Below are 20614 nucleotides of genomic sequence, written 5' to 3' on the forward strand. Positions count from 1 at the left end.
TGAAGCACCATTGAATAACAACTGAACTGATAATCAATATTTATTAAAATATCAGGCACGCAACGTCACATCGATTCATTCATCAATTAATCCATTAATTAATCATCAGTAATTACAATTTAATAACTCGGTATCACATACGAAACGTAGAGAACACGTCACCGTACACAAGGTAGTATTGAAACAATAATTCCTAGTCACACTGCTCGTAAAGTCTTTAGCCTATTCAAAAGAATGTGAAATTGGTCACATCTTGGAGTTGGAATTGACACTCCAGCCGACATTGCCACCCATGGGCTGGAGTCTGACACTGTTACCAGGACTGTTATCGCCCTCGTAGCCCCCATTCACCTGACCAACATCGGCGAATACATCTTTAACGGATATCTGACTGCTTCTTGTGGGTCTTGGCTGGATCCCCAGGGGATTCCCCGCGACTCCGTAGATGTTGTTTGCCCCCAGGGTCTCCATTTGGGATTTTTTCCTCAGGGCTATGATGCTGTTTCGACGACTCTCGAAGGCCTTGAAGGCCTTCGTCGAACGACGAGTTGACATGTTCCTCGGGAGACCTGAGGAATTTATTATTCAGTCATTCATTGCTGAGAATTGATGGCAATGATGTTAAGATTGAAACATTTTAATGACTACATAAGTCTGACGATTGAACGGACCCTGACGTAAATATATAAATTAATTGGTGAATTAGGAGACGAATGATAAATAATCGAGGTCATAAAACTGGAGATGTTACCATTTCCCTCAGTCATGCTGAAGAACCTCTGCCTGAAAGCAACGTCCAGGGTATTGATCGCCTGAGTCTTCCTCCTGCTCTTCTCCAAGTTCCTAATTGTTTTCCTACGACCTGGGCCACTTCCACTGCCTTCGTCGTAATCTTCTTCCATTCCATCCAGCCTCTGGAGATCCCTCGCGAACTCCACAGCCTGCTCTGTCCCCAGTTCTCCCCCTGACGGATCTTTCTTCTGGTGATTGAACATTCATGAATCAATACGTTTTCATCTTTTTGTGGATTTAAGATGTTCCAGAAGCAATAAATAAAGCTGCGGCAATGGGGAGAAACTTTATAGATGTGTCTATGAAAGGCTGGATACATCAGAAATTCAGGGGAAGTTCAAGGAATTTTTTTAGAAATTCTTCTAGATTTTCAATTCGTCGCATAAAGTTTGCTCCGCATTTCGCATTATTTAACGCTGCATCAGGATAGACTTACTTTGTTGCAACACACGAGCACAGTGCTCGATAAAATATGTGCAAATGTTCCGAATCTATGGAACAACATAGCAGTGAACTGAATAACCAAAATAAGAGCGAAGAAGAACACGAAGACAAGACCAATGGGCTCCAGCTGGAGATACTCCTTGGAGACATGTACCTGTAAATTTCCCATAAAAACATCAAAAAGGTGAATTGAACATCTGAAAAATGCATAATCAAAACCCTCAATTTGTTTTAATTCACAATGATTATTATGTACACAAACAACGACATTGTGAACTATGTCACAGGATCGTTTGTTCACCTCCTCATCGAGTTAGACACAAGACCATTGGAAGCTCAACCGTGAGACTCCCCAAACATGGACCAGTCCAGCCCCAATCAATAAATGCAGCTGCAACCACGTGAATATTAGTCATCCATTTTGCACCATCAGTTTGTTGGAGGGATCGGTTTTTCGATGAAATTTTGAAAAAATACTTTGGGAGATATTGCAGAGCCGAATTATTCGAATTGAAGGTATTGTCGTGAGACAATTGAGGGTCAAGACATAGGTATGAGATTAATTCCAGACATGTTTAAGGTGTTCGGTGCGAAGAGTCAGAACAGTGAAAAATGTGAAAAATTATGTGAGAATAATGTGAATATGCTGCACCATTGCGATTTTTTTCAATTTTTTTCTCGATCTCGGCTTCGAGAAAAAAATAAATTCGCATGTCTTCGTAGAGAAAAAATTTCACACGTTAATCAACTCAAAAAAAAATCATAGGAATGATTTGTTCTGTATCGTCGATAATTCTGATGAAAAAATAATTGTAATTCAAGCAATGGTTGAACAGAAACTGAATCGAGGCTTGGGATCGATAAGTGTCCCCTATGGTTTCGGGAATAGAAACGAAACACCTTAATAAAACAGCCTGCAAGATTATGTCACGCTTGTGAGGGAAGTATTAATGGACTTCCATAACTAAAACTAGATTCCAGGGACTCGTGCGAGTTGCCACCGTGTACCACATTAGTTGGATTCAGGTGTTGTGAGACATGTAAGGAAGACAGAGTAGAACACATTAATATTATAAGAGATGAGGCCGGTGTGCCGGTACCTCTGAGGTTTCCTCAACGAAGGTGATGTTGGTCTTGACCCCAAGTGGCCACACAACGTGCAGCTGATCTTTGTTCAATTGGAGTAGAAATACTATCAGTACAAATAGAGCATTGAACATTAAAAACGCAAATACACTCTTGTTGCGGAGTTCAATCAGATCTCCCGCGATGCGTGCCTGAGTCATTTTCATTGAAAAACAAAGAGAAAAATCATTCATTAGTTATGTAATAGAAAAGCTCCACCAATGTCCTTGTACTCGATCCTGCGGAGAAATTCAGGAAAATATTTTGTCTAACAATAGCCTAACTGATAAAGCAATGATTGAGTACATGGCACCAGCAGAGCGGTAATTTACCTCTTGGGTACTCTCGTCATAAGAGATGTTCGTCCTGATACCAAAGGGCCATTTAACGTGCAGAAGGTCTTTGTTCAACTGTAGCAGGAAGACTATCACGACGAAGAGGGCATTCAGCATAAAGAACGCAAAAACACTTTTGTCGCGTAGGTCCTTCAGATCGTTAGCTATTCTTGCCTGATATCATCAGTAAATTATTATCACTTTTTAGGAAGAGCTGGATAATCCTCATGAACAACTATATTTCAGATTGTTGTAACGTAAATATTTTTTTCTTCTTGAATGGATTTGTTTTTGTTCATTCAGATCAGGTCCAGCTAGAACTCTCCGATAAGTCAAAAAAATTGCAGAGTAAAGAACTTTGATAAACGAAATCAAGGAGATGTGGAGGGAGACAAGGGGCGCGGGTTTAGGGGGTTTTACCTTCTCTGCTTTGTCTTCATCGATGGGGTACAGATACTGCGCGAGTAGATCCTTCCAGAAGGACTCCTCTTGCATGGAGAGGACGTCGACCTCTCCCTTTTTGAGACCGGCGTCCGTCAGCCAATAAGGTCGGGAGAGATTGTCATCGCGTCTGATGTCCTCTTGGACACTAGATTCCTCGGAATCGCTGTTATCTTCGTGGCCCTCCTGAGAGGCTTCATTGATCGGTCCAAGGTGATCACCTCCCCGTGACCCTGCTGATGAACCTCGACGGCGAACGGCGCTGTGAGCGTGAGGATCAACCGCTCTGGGCGAAGAAAAAACATACAATTGATTGAAAAGGTTCTCTTGTATGTTAATGAGTACATAAATATTAAATTGCAGAGTTTGAGTAATTACCTTTCAATAGTCTCCAATCGTTTTCCCAATTGTTCGAGTGACTCGGCAATGGCCACCAATTGTTGTTTCTCCTCGGACGGTTTGCCGTGAGTACACAGCATGCACTTGAACAATCCAGCTAGGGAAATCTCAATGGAGCCCTGGTCATCCGCATTATTCCCCGATCCATTCTGCAGAAATCCAAGTAGAGACTTGGTCTTGGCCTTCTTCTTGGCTTCCTCTGCCTCCTTCTTTTCTTGCTCCAATTCCTGTCATTTAGTAGATGAAAATAATCAAGACCAATGGGTGACAGAACTAGTTAATAGATTATGGATTAGTTATTTACCGCCTTTGTTTTTTTCACTGTTACTTCCCGCGTGCCCCACGTAATGTTATTCAAATTTACGAGAGAGTATATAATTAATACAGCGTACATCGAGGGTACCGTTATGTAGTAAATTATTCCATGCACAAGGCAACCGATTTCTTTCGGATGTAGTAATCCAGCTATTGCTATTTGGGCCGTCACCAGAAGGATGAATAAACTCGAGGGTGACAACAATCCATCATCGATAACGTTTATAGATATTGCTATTATTACAGCTACCATTACCAGTGCGTAGATAACGCTGAGGACTGCAGCGAAAAATACCTGTGATGAAGAATTTCGGAGTCTCATTCATTGTAATCAGATGGACGAACTTGTTGAACTAAATGCGCTCCTTCGGAACTAATGAATGATCCTTCCGAAGGTCTGATTAGTAACTCTTCTAAATTAATCCATCACCCTGGAAGACTAACGAAGCTACGAAGAAGCAAGTGAAAGCTTCTGTTAATAGCTCAGTTGATGATCCCAACAAAACAAACCTTCTTCGTCTTTTTCACTTGGACCTCCCTCGTTCCCCAGGTGACAACATTGAGATTTATGATTGAATACAGGATGAGAAGCAGATACATCGATGGGATAGAGAGCAGGTAGATTATTCCGGGTACGACACACCAAAATTCTTGAGGATGTAGACAAGCCGCTATGAAAAATGAACTCGACAAGGACATCAGGAATATCGCGGAGGGCGAGCCAATTCCATCCTCGCCTAGCTGGAGAGCTGTACCCACTATGACTGCCATCATGATCATGGCATACAACGTTGATAATATTTGGGCACACAAAAGCTGAAAGGATAATCATCAGCAGACTGTACAAGGACAATACGACAGGAACAACAAGAATGGCAAGCGATATTCAGTAATTTACCTGCACGCTGGATTTACAGGTGAAGCACACCACCATGAATAGTAAAATCGGGAAGATATTGTAGTAGAAACTCGTCCAATTGTCGATCTTGAAGGCAGCCACGAAGGCACCCACCAACATGAGGAATATAGTTCCGGGTCCAAGAATGGTACCTCCCATCAATAGAATCTGATAGGATATGTAAGGCATCGAGATGTTATCGTTGATCTTTATCGTTCTCTTGGAATCCATCAGCAAATCCATGATATTGGCCATGGTCGAAGGCACCCATCGTCTCCGTTGATTATAGAATTCATTGAATCCCTCGGGGGCATGAGTATAGGCATCACTGGCGGCTGAATACTCAACTCTATAACCTCTCTGAAGCAGCAGAGTACATAGCCATCGATCCTCACCCTGATCGTACTGGACGTAATGCCTGGCATCCTCGGATTTGGTTGTGTACTTCTTCATGACATTGTCATCCATGAGGGCCTTTCCTCTGAAGAGGGAGAAGCAACCAGGACTACAGAGTACACATCCAATCATGTGCTCCGTGGCCTTTTGCAGCCAATGACCAATGGCGTACTCAAACATCTGATACCAAACCATGGGACCTGATCCAACAGGATGAATTCTACCACAAGCAGCTCCCAGATTCTTATTCTTCTTCATCAGATCCACAAGTAGCTTCACAGCTGCTGGTTGAAAATCAATGTCACCATCCAGGGTTAGGAGATAAGTGTTCTCAGCGATAATTTCTTTCCTGTCAACACTGATAGGCAACTCCATCAATCTGTGACCCAGCAAGTAATACATGTACATAACCTGGCTCCATCGTTTCCTGTGACGAATCTTGTTCTTATCCTTGAGGTGAGCAATCATCTTCGATTTACCCGGCAGAGTCCAGATCAATCGGCCACCATAAGGTGTGGGTATCTTCTTCGGCGCTTTCACATGAGTCCTCGTGTGATGAACATCGGACGCCGCCTCGTCCAGGGTTGCCACCAGTAGTTTAACGAAACGATTGACCTGTACTTCATTCTCATCATCATCAGCGAGTTCAAAAGCATCGTCAAAGAATATATGTGTCTCGAATTCGTAGTAATCGGGGTCAATGAGTTTGAAGAACTTCTGAGCATTACGTCTTGCGCTGTGATCCGCATCGAGCCGTAGAATACTCTTCAAGAATTCAATCATCTCCTCCTTGTTCTCGTGCCACATTGTGGCGCATGCATAAATACGTGTTACATGATCGCTATTCTTGACCGCAGACGGTGGTGTTGTTGAGCCGTCAGTTTGCTCGTAAATGGTCTCGTAATCACCGTCACCTTTCTCCCTCTCGATTTCGGCAAGATCCTCAACTTTGACTTCAGGCTGATCATCCCGTTTGCGATTGAGACCGAGAGATTGATCGATCAGTAGAGAATCGTACATGGGGACCACGAAGAGCTTCTCCGTTGCGGCCAGACGCTCGCATTTTGGGGTCCATATGTGAATGGTGAACCAGGTCTGGGAGAGGAGCCAGAGGAGCCAGACCCAGGCGTATTGTTTTGAGACAAAGTCATTGAGAAAGTAGGGAGGAGGGGCGTCGTAGAAGAGGTAGTCGGGAATTGTTCCGTGGAAGAAACAGGGATCGTTGTTGCGGAGACCACATGCCGCGATAAGGAGGGAGATCAGGACGGGGATCGTTAGACTGACTGGGAAAGCGTAACTGAAGCCCTGGATTAGAATTTTACACGCGAATTTACCTGCAGAATATTCATGGTTATCAGTCTTAGAGATTTTGAGGTAACTTTGGGTATTGTTACCCACGTCTTATGCAATCTAACGAGAACGTTTATTTCATATCTACAATTATGATTGGGAATGGCAGAAAACTAATAGAAACTTCGATAAAAATTGAAGAGAAATGTCTGACGAGTTCTCGAGGTTCACAACAAATTATGAACAACTACTCAATGATGCACATCCCCAGAATTAATCATTTCAATACTTACCGAATATGTAAGCAATATATGACGCAAAAATCTGAATGAGCAGTACATAAATCGCTGAGTTGAGATCGGCATCAACAGTTTCGGTCTCTCCATTTGGCAGAAACTCCGAAATATCCGGAATTGCCCCGAAGCCATTCTGACGCACAGCAGTTACCGTGATCTTGTGCTCTCCAAAAGCACTACCGAACATTGTGAACAGATGTCCAACAGTTTCGCCTTTTGCATGCAGGATGATTAATGAACTTATGAAGAAGGCGATTATTTTCCAGAGGGAGACAAACAAGTAGGTGAAGTATCTCGTCAATCGGAGATCCTTTTTCACTCTGCTGAGAGTCCTAACAAGCCCTGAGAACAAAAGAGAACATCGAGAGGATGATTGATGGGTGGAATTAAAGAGAATTGGGTTCGTGGGGCGCTTATTAAGCTGTTAAGTCTGCATTTGACCATTTTGTGAACATGAATTTTTCTCCTCACAAATGCGAAGCATAAAATAAATTCGAAGATCAATGATGGGCTGAAAGTTTATACACTATAAACAATCAACTATCCATGGACTTTCAAGACATATTTAATTTATCGCTCTCTAGTTTTTTTCACTGGTAACACATTCATTTATTTATTCATATGAGCGTCTTATCAATGCCCCGGTGGGAGAATTGCACCGCCTAAGGGCGAACACCCGACTCTTGTAGCCTATAAATTATCAAGTCCATAAGACGTGAAAAATTCGTGTTACATTCATCGTAGTTCAGTATTTTCTTGAGAGATATGAAAATTTCTTTAATTGAAAGTGAAGCAACTGGTCATAGCTGGAGGACTTCCAAGCACATCAAAATACCAGTATTTTTTTTCACGTCGGTTAGAAAAATTCCGAAAAAATTATCAGTGATGCAACCTGCACACATATTTCTCTCCTGATTTTTCATTTTCTTTTATTACTTCGAAATTGCACACCAACACCTTAATGAGATTGTTGCGAGATCTTACCAATGGGACTCTGCATGGAGACATAGTTCTCCCACCATCCGCAGGACACGAGTACCAACGAGGCCGGAATAAGCCAGAGACTGTGTCTGGAGCTGTCCAGCAGTGGCCAAACAACGAATCCACTGGCTTGTGCTGCCAATGCCGCCAGATCTACCAGAACCAGAACAAATCGCTTGGATTCGTCTTTGCTTTTGTTCCTGGAGAGCAGCCCAAGAAGACCTGGTACAAAGGACACGCAGTTGGTCAACATGGCACCCTTGACGACGTCGAGATCCGGGAGAACTGAGAAGAACATCAGGGCCAGTCCCAGAACATGAAATGTCTCCATCATGAAGACAAGCAAGAAGTGCGAGGACAGGGGCTTCTTGCAGGACTTGAATGTACACATCCTGCAGCTTCTGATGAATGTCCCGATCTCGGGTACTGCGAAGGCTATTATTATGCACCACATCCAGCCGATTCTCTCCTCCTCCGGGAGGCTCACCACGAATTGACGATCCCTACCCAGTTGACGATTACAGTGAACCATTACTCGACCTGGACGAAGCTGCGAGGTCATGAAGAGAACTGTCCCTTTCGCAAGAACACCACAACCGAGGACTATGACGAACACAACGAGGTAGACTACTACTTTTGTTATTTGGACTGTGGCATCCAGGCACTTTTGATTCGCCATGGAGCCAGAGTCTATCTTTGGAGGCGGGTCTCTGAAGACGTCCCATCCTTTTGTTTCTACTACAGTTCGCTGACTGAAATGGGGAATCAATGGGTCTCGTTAGGTGGAGATTTACAATGGGATTTCTCCTGCCCCGAGGAAATGTCGAGGGACATTTGGTTTTAATGTTAGAAAAATTAAAACATTAAGAAGTTTCCTCTTTGGAAAAAACATTTCTCACCTTCCCCCATAATCCTGCGTCAGCGGCGTTGTGTCATCATCCGAGAAATCATCATGACTCCCTCCCCCCGGTACCACCCCATTCTGTTGCTGGTGCTGCATTTCGTCTCGTCAATCCTAAACAAGAAATAAAATCGGTCAATACAGCGCAGTACCCTCGTTAACTAAATCCTCCTTCTGGCGTTACATCATACCAACTATTCACCAAGATGTACATCCTAATGACCACCGGTGCTAACGGTACCCCATGATCATATTTCTGATCGACTAATGAAATGTTTCTGGTTGCGGTTACCAGCTAATCCCATAAACGCGTGAAGTGAATTTACGCATACGTGCATGAAGCTACTGAGTCGATTATATCACTGGGTAACCGCGGAATATATAATTTTTTTGATTGATTGAAAGGTGAAAGTGGATGCATCATCGGTTACCATTTTATACCCACGAAAAAAAAAATTTAAAGATTGAATTTTTCTATAGGATAGAAAAAGACCTTTGTCCAACAAAATTTTCATGAATTTGAAAATTATTTCGTAGGTTTTTACGAAACGAAAAACTTTTTTTTTTCCCAATTCCTAATAAATAGGGAAAAAAAATTCCTAATGAGGATTTCCAAGTGAGGAATTGCAATGACATTCCCCTGCAAATTTTGACATTTCCTTCGCTCTCGAAAATCCCTCACTAATTTCAGTTCCATGTACGAGGCCTCCATATGGTAGAAATTGATCGGACAACGTGGGGAGTAATCCAATCTTTGTTCTCCAAGCTCCCTGACAAAGAAGACAGAGAGAATGAGAGAGTAAAGGGGGAGGCGGAGGTAGGTGAGATTTTTAACTGGTTCCTACAGTTCTTGAAAGTGAAAGGCAACAGAAAACAAGGCAGATAACGTAGCAAGGACGTCCACTGCAACTCCCGGCCCCGCTGCCTGTCGGCAGCCGCCCTCGAGAACGTCATGGTACAGCCCACCAGGACTCCATGCTTTCTTCCCTCTTGAGTTCTTTGCCCATCTCCCATCGTTTTTCCTTTTTTATTTTCTGTTAATGAGCACTTTTGGGTGTTATTGACTGCGCCGGAGATTCAATGACCGAAACCTGGAATTTGTCCTTTTATTGCAGAGATACGCGTGGAGAATTCCATTGATGTGTCAATGATCTGATGGCTCAGGCTTCTTTACTTTTAGACGTCAATATGTCCGAGAGGAAGTACACGTTTTGCATTTATATTTGCATTCGCTGGAGTTTGTTTTTAAAAATTCTCAAGCCTTAAAAGTTCGTTGTTCTTTGTAAGAAGAAATTAAAGTAACTTTTTCTGATGTTCTAAGTTAATGTCAATATCACTCAACATTAAATAAATCAATGCACTTTTTATCCAGTCATGCGAAGTGATCTACTATAAGGAATAACAATTACCGTCAAGAATAATTTCTAGAGTGGAACTTGAACCCGGAACCTTTCGATTACAAGTCAAGAGCTCATTCAACTGTGCTGTCATAAAACAGACACGATTTAACTGTAAATTGCGGCCTATTTACAAACAATAAATGGGTCTACAATTTTCTTAAAGCATCGACCAGTTCTGTAGGATTATTAGTCTCAAGTGGGTTATTATATTTTAGATAAGTGAAATTGTTGATTTATTTATTGTTGACATTTTACCGAGTCTTATTCTCTTACATTTTGAATGTTATTCCCGTCATAAATATTCGGGAAACACATGTTATATCCATCCTGAACTGTATCATAGCATTCTCGATATAATACTATAGAGAAACTATCAGCGGACTTTTCTATCAAGCATTCGCCGACATCAAAAAATATGATATATCTTTAAGTATATTATTTATTGCGTTGTAAACTATTTTTTTAAATCAATATATCTTGAATATTTGGAGAATTATGCAGTCAGGAACCCCTTAGGAAAATCCCCGTCAAAAAAGTTAAATCCACAACTTGGGTCGCAAGGAACATTCATTCACATTTAATTTAAATCTGTTCCCATGAATTTTGCCTCTGACCTGAGGGGAATTCTCGCTCCTAAATTCCACAATGGTCAGTCCCGTCGACTCAGTGAAATTTCTAATGAACGAGTGTAAGTTGATTCTACGATGATGATCGAAAAAATTCTAATGACGCGTTTTCTATATTTTTTTTTCACATTAACACTGATTTAATAATTGATGAATGTTTATTACAGATTCCTCTCCTCGTGAAAAGGTTTCTCCTGTATAATTAACTACTGATGACTCAGGATTAACGTGAGTAATGAATTGTAATGTCAAATCAATCAATTTGAATATGTATCCGATAGATGAATATGAATGAGAGAATGGGACTTTTTTCTCCGAGTTGATGATCTCGATCACTTCCGAATCTTCTCCCATCATCAGCGGTTACCCGGAAAGACTTGTATGGGTTCAACTAATGGCTATTTTTATCTCAACCATCGGTCACTCACATTTTTACTCTATTCATAATTTTCTCCGCGTGAGAAAATACTCTCGCGATTTTTTACCGCAATAAAATGTCTCTCCTCATGGCGTCATCATTACAGCTATTAAATTATTACGCGTATAAAAAAACAACTAGCAGTGGTTTTTCAGTGGGATTTGATTCAGTGTCTTGAGAACTTTCTCATTTAATTCATTTTGATTGAAGACATTGCGCGAGCCCAAGGGCCCACAAATTCCACTCACGTGAAATTCGAAAGGGTTCCGTTACAATGTTGTTGCTTACGTATATTTTCCACATCGCCGAGGAGAAAATTAACGAATTCAGGGGATTAAGCCATTTGTAAAAAAGGACATGTTGTGCTCCAATAATTATTACTTGCAATAAGAATTTTTTATTGAGTAAAATTAATTAGCGGAACTGACCATTTCCAACAAATATTACTTGTTTATTAATGAATTACGTCATTCAATTTTTTTTCTAATAATTATTTTCTATGTTTAATGTCTTGGCTGTTATTCGAGATTTGTCAGATTGTTAATTTTACTAGTTTATTGCTCAGCGGAACACGTAAGCCTTCAGCTATTGTGGTCACTCGTATTTTTAATACGGCGAATGAATTCTCTTAGAGAAAGTTTATCCCCAAAAATACCCCGAGGAAAAATCAAAATCTATCGATTTTTTCCAATCGAACGTCTCTTGATAAGATGACGGAATTTAATCGCACGACAGCGAGATCCGAACCTGCAACCCTCCGGTTACCACCTAGGGGCAGGTGCCTTAAAACATTTGGATTATTCATTAATGAAATTTTAATCAAATTTCAATCAAAGCTTGATAGAATTTATTGAAGAAAATGATTGATGTTTATGAGGAATTTTTATAGTTTTATTTTCGCGTGATTTGCCGCAAAGTATTAGTGACTGCTGATTGGCCATCGCGCGAAGGTCTTCAACCTGGCATTTACAGAGATTTACTTGAATCTTATTATCATCTAGTATGTAATAACGATCAGAATAGAAGAGGTGGTAAGTACAGGATTAAAAGTTTAAACTAATATATAGACTTTCAAAAAATAGATTATTTACTTAAAATAAGTTATATATTTCAGGAATTTCGAGGAATATATTGTTTTAAAGGCCATTATCATTTTTTAAACACTTCAATGGACAGGGAAAAGTGGAAAGAAAACAGATAGCCATTCGGTAATTGAAGACAGCAACGCATGACGCGGATTTCCTTATATGGTGAGCGGTCTAGGGTTCCAATTCTCTTGGTAGATCTGCTCGAGGTACCTCTACTGCTCTCTTGGTGCTAGGAATTCTCGTGTAACAGAGGTATACATAAAATTTTTAAAAACGTGTGAATAATAATTCACATTTTAAACATCCGTTTACCTGCCATGAAAGCCACCTCCATATTCACCGTCGTTTCTACAATGTATTCGCCTCAACTTCCTGATCCAGACCGATACGAAAAGGCCCCACGCCTCCGTACATGTTTCCTATGTTACACATAGGAGGTATCGTACCACTTCGAAATTTTATAAGTAAAGCGAGAAAACAGGCGTGCCTGGTTTGTCGGTTGAAAAATAAAAGTCGAGCAACTGGAGGGAATGGACTGACTCCAACTGACGTGGCTCAACAATTTTCTAGTTGCAAAATCCAGAGGACTGTGGCACGCCAGTTATTCCACCCGGAACCCCACGATATTGACGGATATGGAATTGTGATTGACGTGAGAATACTTTCAGAGGGAAGAGTCACAATGAAAAATTTTTCATGCCTCTTGAATCCGCATTCAGTCCCCTCGATTTCCTTTTCGATTCAGAGACTTCCCAGGGACTGACCTTCCACGCAACAATATCTTCCGCCTGAGATTGTCATCGAGAAGAAAGAATTTATGATAAAGGAATTATGATATCTAGTGCCTGACCACTCTAATGCGTTTCTCGCGTAATCTTGTGGATGTATTTGTTTTTCAATCGATTGAGATATTTGGATTTTTCTCGAGATTAGAATCAACTTGACTGGGCCCTAATCAAGATGCTGGTGGGAAAAATAGATCGGCTGATCTGCGGAAACTGGAAAACACTGAAAATTTCCTCATGCTCTCACAACTAGACTGGTGCAAATGGGGTGGAATAAAAAATAAAAGAAACTACTCAGGTATTTCATAATCGACAGGATTGTTAGAGTCACAAAGACTTGACTCACGTATCCCAACTGTATTATTTATATTGGAGTTAATTTGAAGCAATATTTTGTTGCGCAATCCATGCAATGAAAATAACATTCCCTTTTTAAAACTCATGGCCCGAGAATTCTCACATTTTTTTCCGATTTAATAACTATTTTATGAAATCATTAGGGGGGAGGAATGAGGATTGTTTCGGCAGTAATTGATTGCACGAGGCTATTTCAAGACCCATTTTTTAGTCATTTTTTTAGTTGGTTTTACGGTAAATTGATTTTTTTTCAATTTTTGAACATTTTCAATGTACCCATTAGTTTCAGAGATGTTCGTAAAATAGTGAGAATTAATTTTTCAATTCCACCGTTTCACTCTAAAAACTTGTTCTCTAATTCCATCTTGATAACAGCCGGTCCGCAGGGAAATGTCATAGATTTTTTTTTCCGGACTATTTTCTGATCTACAAAAGAGGCGGTTGACATTTTCCCCTTAAATGACTCGTTTTCTCGATAAACTCACCTCTATAAAATCCATTCAATATATCAAAGTTTCTTAATGGATAATACCTTCATGAAATTATATGTAGGACAAATTTCCTTATCTACGAACTGTGTAGATTCATTTTTCTCAGGTACAAATTTATTTATCAAAATTCATCCCTTCGGTGAACTAATTTACTCCACTATGTATCAGAGGAGTGGAATTTTTCATGTGTTCCACACATCCTATTCGATACGTAATCCTCGCCTTTCTAAAAACCCTCGAAATTATACATGTTCAAGAAGACTGGTCATGGGGAACACCGAGAATCAGTCGATTGGAAACTATAGCTCGCTCACGTACTACGCGACTTCCTCTCTGATCGAACAACATCTCCCGATATGCAGTCGGGAGAAGTCTCAAATATCCGCACAGTAAAACCGAATGTCTGAATGTCCCGTACCTTTTGTAGAAATTTTTCCGACACTCAAAAATCTTAAGTCTGAATACAATAAAAATTCATCTGAATTTCGGGCATACAGATCCATCCCACGTCTGCCAAAGATATTTAAAATCTAGGCTCTAGCTCTTGGCGTGTAAACAGACCCAAACAGACCGCCCTTACATTTACAATAATAGTTTTTCCCTAAATATTTGCTTCACGTTTTAAAAAATAAAAACATTTCGAAATTATTCCTAAACTTGTGCGACCTCGAAAAAAATGAATGACTCGTTTCTGGTTCCCACCGTCGCCTGAATGATCCACCAATTTATCTTATCCTGGTGTCATTAATCAAAGGCGGTTGATTCATAACTTTTTTACTTCCAAGTTATGCGGGAAAATCCAGGTGTCTTCCGGTGATGAGTGAAAGGTGTCGAAATAATCGAGGGAAACCAGGAGTTGGATTAAATCACTGGGGAAATCGACTGTACTGATTTACATACTCAAGCGGACATAAACGGATATCGAGGGGATTATTCTAGGGCAGCCAAAGTGTACGATGAATGACAGAAATATTTTTGATCGTATTTTTTATATCTACATTCATTCACATTCTCACCCTGACACATGTCATAAATACGTGAATATCTCGTTTATTCTGCGTGAATCTAATGGGAATATTAGTTGTCAATATGATGATATGTGATTACTCTGCGTCAGAGACATCTATAAAATGAATAGAATATTCGTTAGAGATATGTTAACAAACAAAAGTGTCGGTGTGTTAGTGTTACGACGGTATATCCATTAGAAATTCCTCATTATTTCCGCTCCACCCCCAAAACCCTGAACCTCCATCTTTCAATCGCCTTTCATCACTCGCCTGAACACTTGGATGATTCTAATGATGTTGCCTAATAAGTCCTCGCTAATTGTTACGCTGTTGGCATAAATCGCCCCTCTGACTCTTCTCCGCAACTCAGTGATTTCTTTCAGCGTATAAAAAGGAAAAACAGCTGTAAATGACCCAATACTTTTTTATTTTCGTAAAAAATAAGTGATAAGCACTATAAATACGACGATATTCGATAATACGAATCATATTTTTGAAAGGAAGAACTTGTTAATTAGCCGCTAGAGGTGAAATAAAACAAATCTAAATCGAAACAACTCAAAGTAGAGTGGATAAAAAAATTAAATAAGAAATATAAAAAAAAGAGAAACATATGGGGAATTAAATAGCACAAGACTGATAATAAATAGGAAAACATGACCCAGTGAAATGCGCATAAATATTAATTGATATAAATATCCTCCACCACTCAGTATTAACTGCCTTCGCTCTAAAATTATGATAAAAAAAATAAAAATAAAAAAAATATCCAGTCAACTTCCGGAAATCTAACGCAGTTTCCACCAAACACTGCTCCCCACTCACTCCAGATAATTGCGTAAACGCGATCATTGAAAAGGAATATAAAAGAGAAATGAGAGTAGTGACGGAACAAAAAATTTACGAAACATTGAGAAACGAATCAACAGAATCCGAGTGATAAATACGTAGAAATTAAGTGAATTATTACAAACTTTAAGGACTCCAAATGTTTCCTACTATCTACTATCAAACAATCCTCCCTCTCCCCCCTTCGCTTCGCTTTAATTGACGAAAAATAAAATAAAATTAAAATTCCAGCTGCATCGCCTCTCTGTTGACCCCAAAAAAAAACATTCAAACGACATATTTCCATCGATTCCTTCTCCATATTATGCATTCCCCGAGCGCAGTTACCTCATTGACATACGCGAGTGTCTTATAACGGAACATAGCCCTCCCGAGATATTTAGTCTCCCGGTACAATTCCAAATGCTTCCCATTCTTACCTGCCGTTTCCCCAGTATCTCCCCACAATCCACAATCTGAAAGTATTCCCAACTGTATCAGCGGATCATCGTATTTCTCCTGTCACCTCTTTCCTCACTTTCAAATGAATTTGAAATTTCCGGGCATATGACAGCTATTATTCCATACGACAAAAAAACCTCACACACAATTTTTCAACGCAACATTATCAGCAGCATCGGATGAATTTTTTTTTAATCCGTTCGATATTTATTGTAATAATTTTTTGCAATTAATTGGGGACTTTCAATAGGCAATATCGAGTCACTGAAACCGAGGTGAAAGCCGAGGTGAACGTTACCGCGCGACTGTCCGTTCCAACTTGTTCTCAAGTATAGAAGAAACGGTCCTCTCTTCCCCACCGATATGCTACACCATCGGGTTTATAACTACGGGTTACTTTCACAAAACTTCTCACTCGTGGAGCCGTTGAATTTTCACATGAGGACGAGGCACTCGCGGAGGAGGAGAACAACACCAACACTGAATTATTGCTAGGAGACTGCTCATGACGTCAGATTGGAAAAACATTGAGATATATCATGACGTGGGTGGGGTTTAACAAAATAGAAGAGGGAGATATTTCGCGTTCCAATCGCGAGAATATCCTCGAGGGTCGACGATCCCAGTTACCTCAAGGTCCTTGGGGATCCTGAGGTGAGGATTCGCTGGGTTCGAGGAGTTTAAGGCGGGCAAGACGTGGGTGACACGTGGTTAGAGGGCTCGCTGGACGTGAGGAGGATTTCGAGATACTCCGAGAGTTTGACAGGACGAGTGGTTTAGCATGCCAATGAGCTTTACGCACTGGGGAAAACGACAGTTTTATTGTTATTCACTTGTGGCGAAAGACTTGGGCTTCTGCTTTGATCTTTGAAATAATTTTTAAGAACAAGAGATCTTTTATTGAGGGGACACGGAACTCCTTTGTCTGCATGAACTTTTAGAATTGCGTTTTCTCCTACAGTTATTATCCATGAAATTGTTTTATCGACTTGATTATTGCATTGTTAAGTCAGTGACGTAGTTTCATGGATAAAAATTAAGAATTGCAGGGCAGAAAATTGGTCACATTTATAGAGGTGCCGAGTTGCACTTTATTTGACGAAAAAAAGCTTTCGCATTTTTTACAGCTAATAAAATTGATGTGATATAGATGTCAACATCAATCTTCTTAGGAAATAACTGGATTCCAAATGATATTTTCATTAAACTTCCACTGGGCTTCTCATTCTCTATTCCCCACAGTCGAAAACAAACTTTTCGGCGTGTGGTGAACACCTCAAGGTCCTACATTCTGGAGAAAGGACACACGACCCGCAGTTCCTGTATTAATATTACTCCTCGCGGAGAGAAAGGGTAGAGTGACATTTATGACCGATCATTCGAGACACCCTGACTTTTAGAGATCTTTGATACCTCAGAGCTTGAAAATCCTTGTTCAAGGGTGAGGGGAAGTTGCAAACGCTAGGATGCTTCTCCGATCCTTGGCGAGACTCAAGGACTTTCCCTTGGGTTTCTAATTACAGACTCCTGTTTTACGTTGTGAATTGTTAGCATATTGAGCATTATGACCAAACATGGTGGGAGGCGAAATTCCTCGGATGTCGGGAAACCTGGGAGCCGATGAGGCCTTGAGCAATCCCTTCACGTCTACCAAGATCTTTGAGGAATGTTCTCATATTGAAGGTTAATTTCAATAGTTTCTCTGATAAATGACTTCGTGGATTTTTTGTAGATTGTTAGTCAGGAATGGGGCTTCCTCTAAGTTTTAGTAACCGAAATCCATAAGTGAATATCATCTGCAGCCCCTCGAAGTGTAAAATGGTTAGGACAACAACCACAAGTCATTCCAATAAAGACCTTTATTAGACCGCAACCACCGTTCTCGTCACATCTTGCTGCACCCCCTGAGGATCCTATCACTGTCGATCCATCGAGAGATTCAGTGACTCTCCAGTCTCCTTCTTGCCATGCACCCCCGACATGTCCAGCATAGCACCAAAATCCGGCCTCACACTGGATATCGACAGTTCCTCCGCAGTGGTGAAGTCCGTGGGCCTGCTCTTGCTCACCTCCTCCACCCCTTTCATCCTATCGGCCATCAATTCCTCTCCATACCCCCCAGCCATACTCTCGCCCCCAAAATCCCCCTTCCTCTCGCTGGCGAGGTCCTTGAGCTGGCTAGGAGTCAGAGGCACACCCTTGGCAAGCGGTCCAAACAGGTTTGCGATATTCCTCGCGTAAACCGATGATGCTGGGCTCTTTGTCAACTCACTCAATGAGAATCCAGATAATTTAGCGAGGTCGGCTGGTGTAAAACTCGCCAGTTTACTGAGATCCGGGATAATCTGCTGGGATATATCAGGAAGGGGAAAATCCGGGGGAAGATTGGCTCGCATTTTGTTGAGGGTTTCCAGTGATAGAGGAGCTAGTTTTGTAAAATCAACTGGCGGTGGATCAAAATCTAATTTTGAATTTTTCACTGAAACTGTCAGTTCACCGGATCTGAAGGTGGGGTGAATGTCCCTGTCGGATTTGAATGATCTGTCTTTGAGGTCGTCCTTTTCCTTCTCACGGCTGGAGGTCGGGGGGTGCAGAGCAAATTGTTTGGTCACAGAACTGGTGATGGTGGTGTCAGGCTTGAAGTTCACGGGGGCTAGGAACACATTGGTGGAGGCCAGAGTACCTGGAGTCTGGGCCAGGGGCTCCGCGAGGGGGAGGGGAGGGTAGGGGACTGAGACGAAGGCCTCGGGGGAGTCATCCTTCATACCAGGGCAGATCATCTCTTTGATGACCTCCCAGTAGCCACTACCAGTACCGCGGTTACGTCCCGGCAACTTTGAGGCGAGGGATGTACGGAGGCGGTCGAGGTACGTCGTGGTCGGGTTGAATTTTGATTTGAAGTCTATACCGCCCTCGGACTTGTAGTATTCGATGCATTTCTTTATCTCGTCGAGGGCGTCTTGTGGCAGGAAGGGCTCTTGGGTTATCGTGTAGGAGAGGAGCATTGGTCGGGGGTATTCGTGAGGACGGTTCTCCGGAGGTGGCAGTGACCAGAACACGTTGAAGTTGGATTCGTAGCAGTTCCCGTCGGCGTTGTAAGGCGCTATAAGAGAATATTTTTGGAATTATGGATTTATCGGGTTATTCAGGGATTTTTTAGACGGTTTTATTCAGAGGTGATATTTTTCGTGAGTGGATAGAGGAAAATTTTACTTTCTGCAGGCGTGGAACATGCTCAGTGGAGGAACCAATTATGATATTGATAAAACTCACAGCAAATTAGCCCGACACAGGGTGTGTAACCATTGTCACTGGGTCCCTTCATCTTAATCTGATAATCAAGCTGGTAATCAACGTCCCTCAGAGACGGAGCTGCATGAGACCTTGGATGAGAGTGATACCATCCAACCAAAGTAACTCTGTGCCACTCCATGGCTTTCGCAATCTCCGCCTCTACCATACTGGCAGCTGTCTTGTCTTTACCGGCGTAGCGACAGGGATATGCATTTGTTATGGATAAATTGTGGGAGTTTATGTCCCAATGACCACCCAAGTACCCACAGACTTCTTTGTCTGTGAGGTGGCAGTGGAGATCGACAAGCAGAGCTGCTGTCGTTGATATTGTCACCAGAAAAGGCTGGATCTTGCCAATGGTGCTGAAAGACGCCAGCTCGACCATTGTACTCATATCCCTGGGATCACAAAGCATTTTTCTTCATGTTGAATTCATTTATCAATTGAAAAAGGAAAAGTTTATTGAATGAAAGAGGGTGAAACGTGAACTTTAATAAATTTATTTTGAAGTTTCTGCCCATATTTTTCAAGCGAATGGAGTGATTTACATTAAAAAAATATCTCTATTTCTCCCAAGTCCTGGAATGGTTCCGAAAAATGGACAATGTTCAATGGTAAATATTTGGAGATCGGCTGAGTGGAATTGCACAATTTTTTTTTCCATTCTAGAGTTTTTTTTATCTTTCAAATTATATTAGATTTATCCAAATCGTATCGTTCATTCATTAGTTATAGGGTATTTAGGATTAAAATTAGGAAATTGCTTACATCGCAGGACTTCTGATCCCCAGATTTGTGTGTTTTACTGGTACTCTCACTACGATTGATGGGTTGACCTGACATTTCTCCTGTTCCTCCTCCATCGTCTCACTGGCTGCATCCACCGTATCGACTTTGATTCCCTAATATCCATCCATCAACAAAATTAATTTACGAATCAATGAAAAGTGCACTCAAAATGCATTTGCAATGCACTATGCCTAATGTTATTTTTTTTTTAATTTCGTCTAGTCTAGTTTCAGTTAATACCGGATGCATTCTCCAGTCGCTGTCCACTCTTCAAAGGTTCTTTACAATAACAAAGTTTTTATTTACACTGGAGAAAGGAAGTGTTAGAAATTATTGTTGAAATTCACAGATGCGTCTGACAGATCTGGTAGCACACACACATTTCTCCGGATTTTCTTGATCGAGTGCTGGATACCTTAGGAATTTTTCTGTTTTACTTTCTGCTGGCACTGC

The 20614-nt window shown here is 41.2% G+C and overlaps 2 protein-coding genes and 1 long non-coding RNA gene across 8 annotated transcripts; 1 reads left to right on the top strand and 2 right to left on the bottom strand.

Annotated features, from left to right (window-relative positions):
- Positions 1-22: 22 nt before the first annotated feature.
- LOC135162557 (chitin synthase chs-2) lies at positions 23-16415 on the bottom strand. Of its 6 annotated transcripts, none has more exons than XM_064121170.1 (13): positions 16057-16415; positions 8612-8727; positions 7716-8464; positions 6729-7073; positions 4750-6479; positions 4362-4667; positions 3841-4146; positions 3516-3763; positions 3117-3423; positions 2337-2513; positions 1229-1390; positions 752-980; positions 23-569 (listed from the first exon to the last, which is right to left on the bottom strand). In XM_064121170.1, the coding sequence occupies exons 2-13, from the start codon at positions 8710-8712 to the stop codon at positions 247-249; spliced, it is 4983 nt and encodes a 1660-aa protein (XP_063977240.1). In that variant the 5' UTR covers positions 8713-8727; positions 16057-16415; the 3' UTR covers positions 23-246. The 6 variants fall into 6 exon arrangements, with proteins under 6 accessions (XP_063977240.1, XP_063977238.1, XP_063977239.1 ...); XM_064121168.1 differs by lacking the exon at positions 2337-2513 and adding an exon at positions 2694-2870 and having other exon boundaries at positions 16057-16411; XM_064121169.1 differs by lacking the exons at positions 2337-2513; positions 16057-16415 and adding exons at positions 2694-2870; positions 12458-12910.
- LOC135162573 (uncharacterized) lies at positions 10842-12464 on the top strand. The gene is made up of 3 exons (XR_010298987.1): positions 10842-10867; positions 11975-12088; positions 12172-12464. It is a non-coding gene; the product is annotated as an uncharacterized LOC135162573 (long non-coding RNA).
- A 740-nt stretch (positions 16416-17155) lies between the features above and the next one.
- On the bottom strand, positions 17156-20592 carry LOC135162563 (MPN domain-containing protein CG4751). Its single transcript, XM_064121186.1, has 4 exons — positions 20402-20592; positions 20141-20274; positions 19352-19770; positions 17156-19181 (listed from the first exon to the last, which is right to left on the bottom strand). Exons 1-4 carry the CDS (start codon positions 20408-20410, stop codon positions 17995-17997), a joined length of 1749 nt encoding a protein of 582 aa, XP_063977256.1. The 5' UTR covers positions 20411-20592; the 3' UTR covers positions 17156-17994.
- Between the last annotated feature and the right edge of the window lie 22 nt (positions 20593-20614).

This window comes from Diachasmimorpha longicaudata, chromosome 5, assembly GCF_034640455.1.
Source record: "Diachasmimorpha longicaudata isolate KC_UGA_2023 chromosome 5, iyDiaLong2, whole genome shotgun sequence".
Classification (NCBI taxonomy): domain Eukaryota; kingdom Metazoa; phylum Arthropoda; class Insecta; order Hymenoptera; family Braconidae; genus Diachasmimorpha; species Diachasmimorpha longicaudata.

Excerpts from the sequence above, each read along its gene's own strand:
- LOC135162563 (XM_064121186.1), bottom strand. Across the intron at positions 19,771-20,140 it reads GGGATCAGAAGTCCTGCGAT|GGATATGAGTACAATGGTCG; the intron begins GTAAGCAATTTC and ends TTGTGATCCCAG. Across the intron at positions 19,182-19,351 it reads CTGTGTCGGGCTAATTTGCT|CGCCTTACAACGCCGACGGG; the intron begins GTGAGTTTTATC and ends ATTCTCTTATAG.
- LOC135162557 (XM_064121170.1), bottom strand. The coding sequence starts at position 8,712 with ATGCAGCACCAGCAACAGAATGGGGTGGTACCGGGGGGAGGGAGTCAT. Across the intron at positions 7,074-7,715 it reads CTCCATGCAGAGTCCCATTG|GGCTTGTTAGGACTCTCAGC; the intron begins GTAAGATCTCGC and ends TTTTGTTCTCAG. Across the intron at positions 570-751 it reads CAGCATGACTGAGGGAAATG|GTCTCCCGAGGAACATGTCA; the intron begins GTAACATCTCCA and ends TAAATTCCTCAG.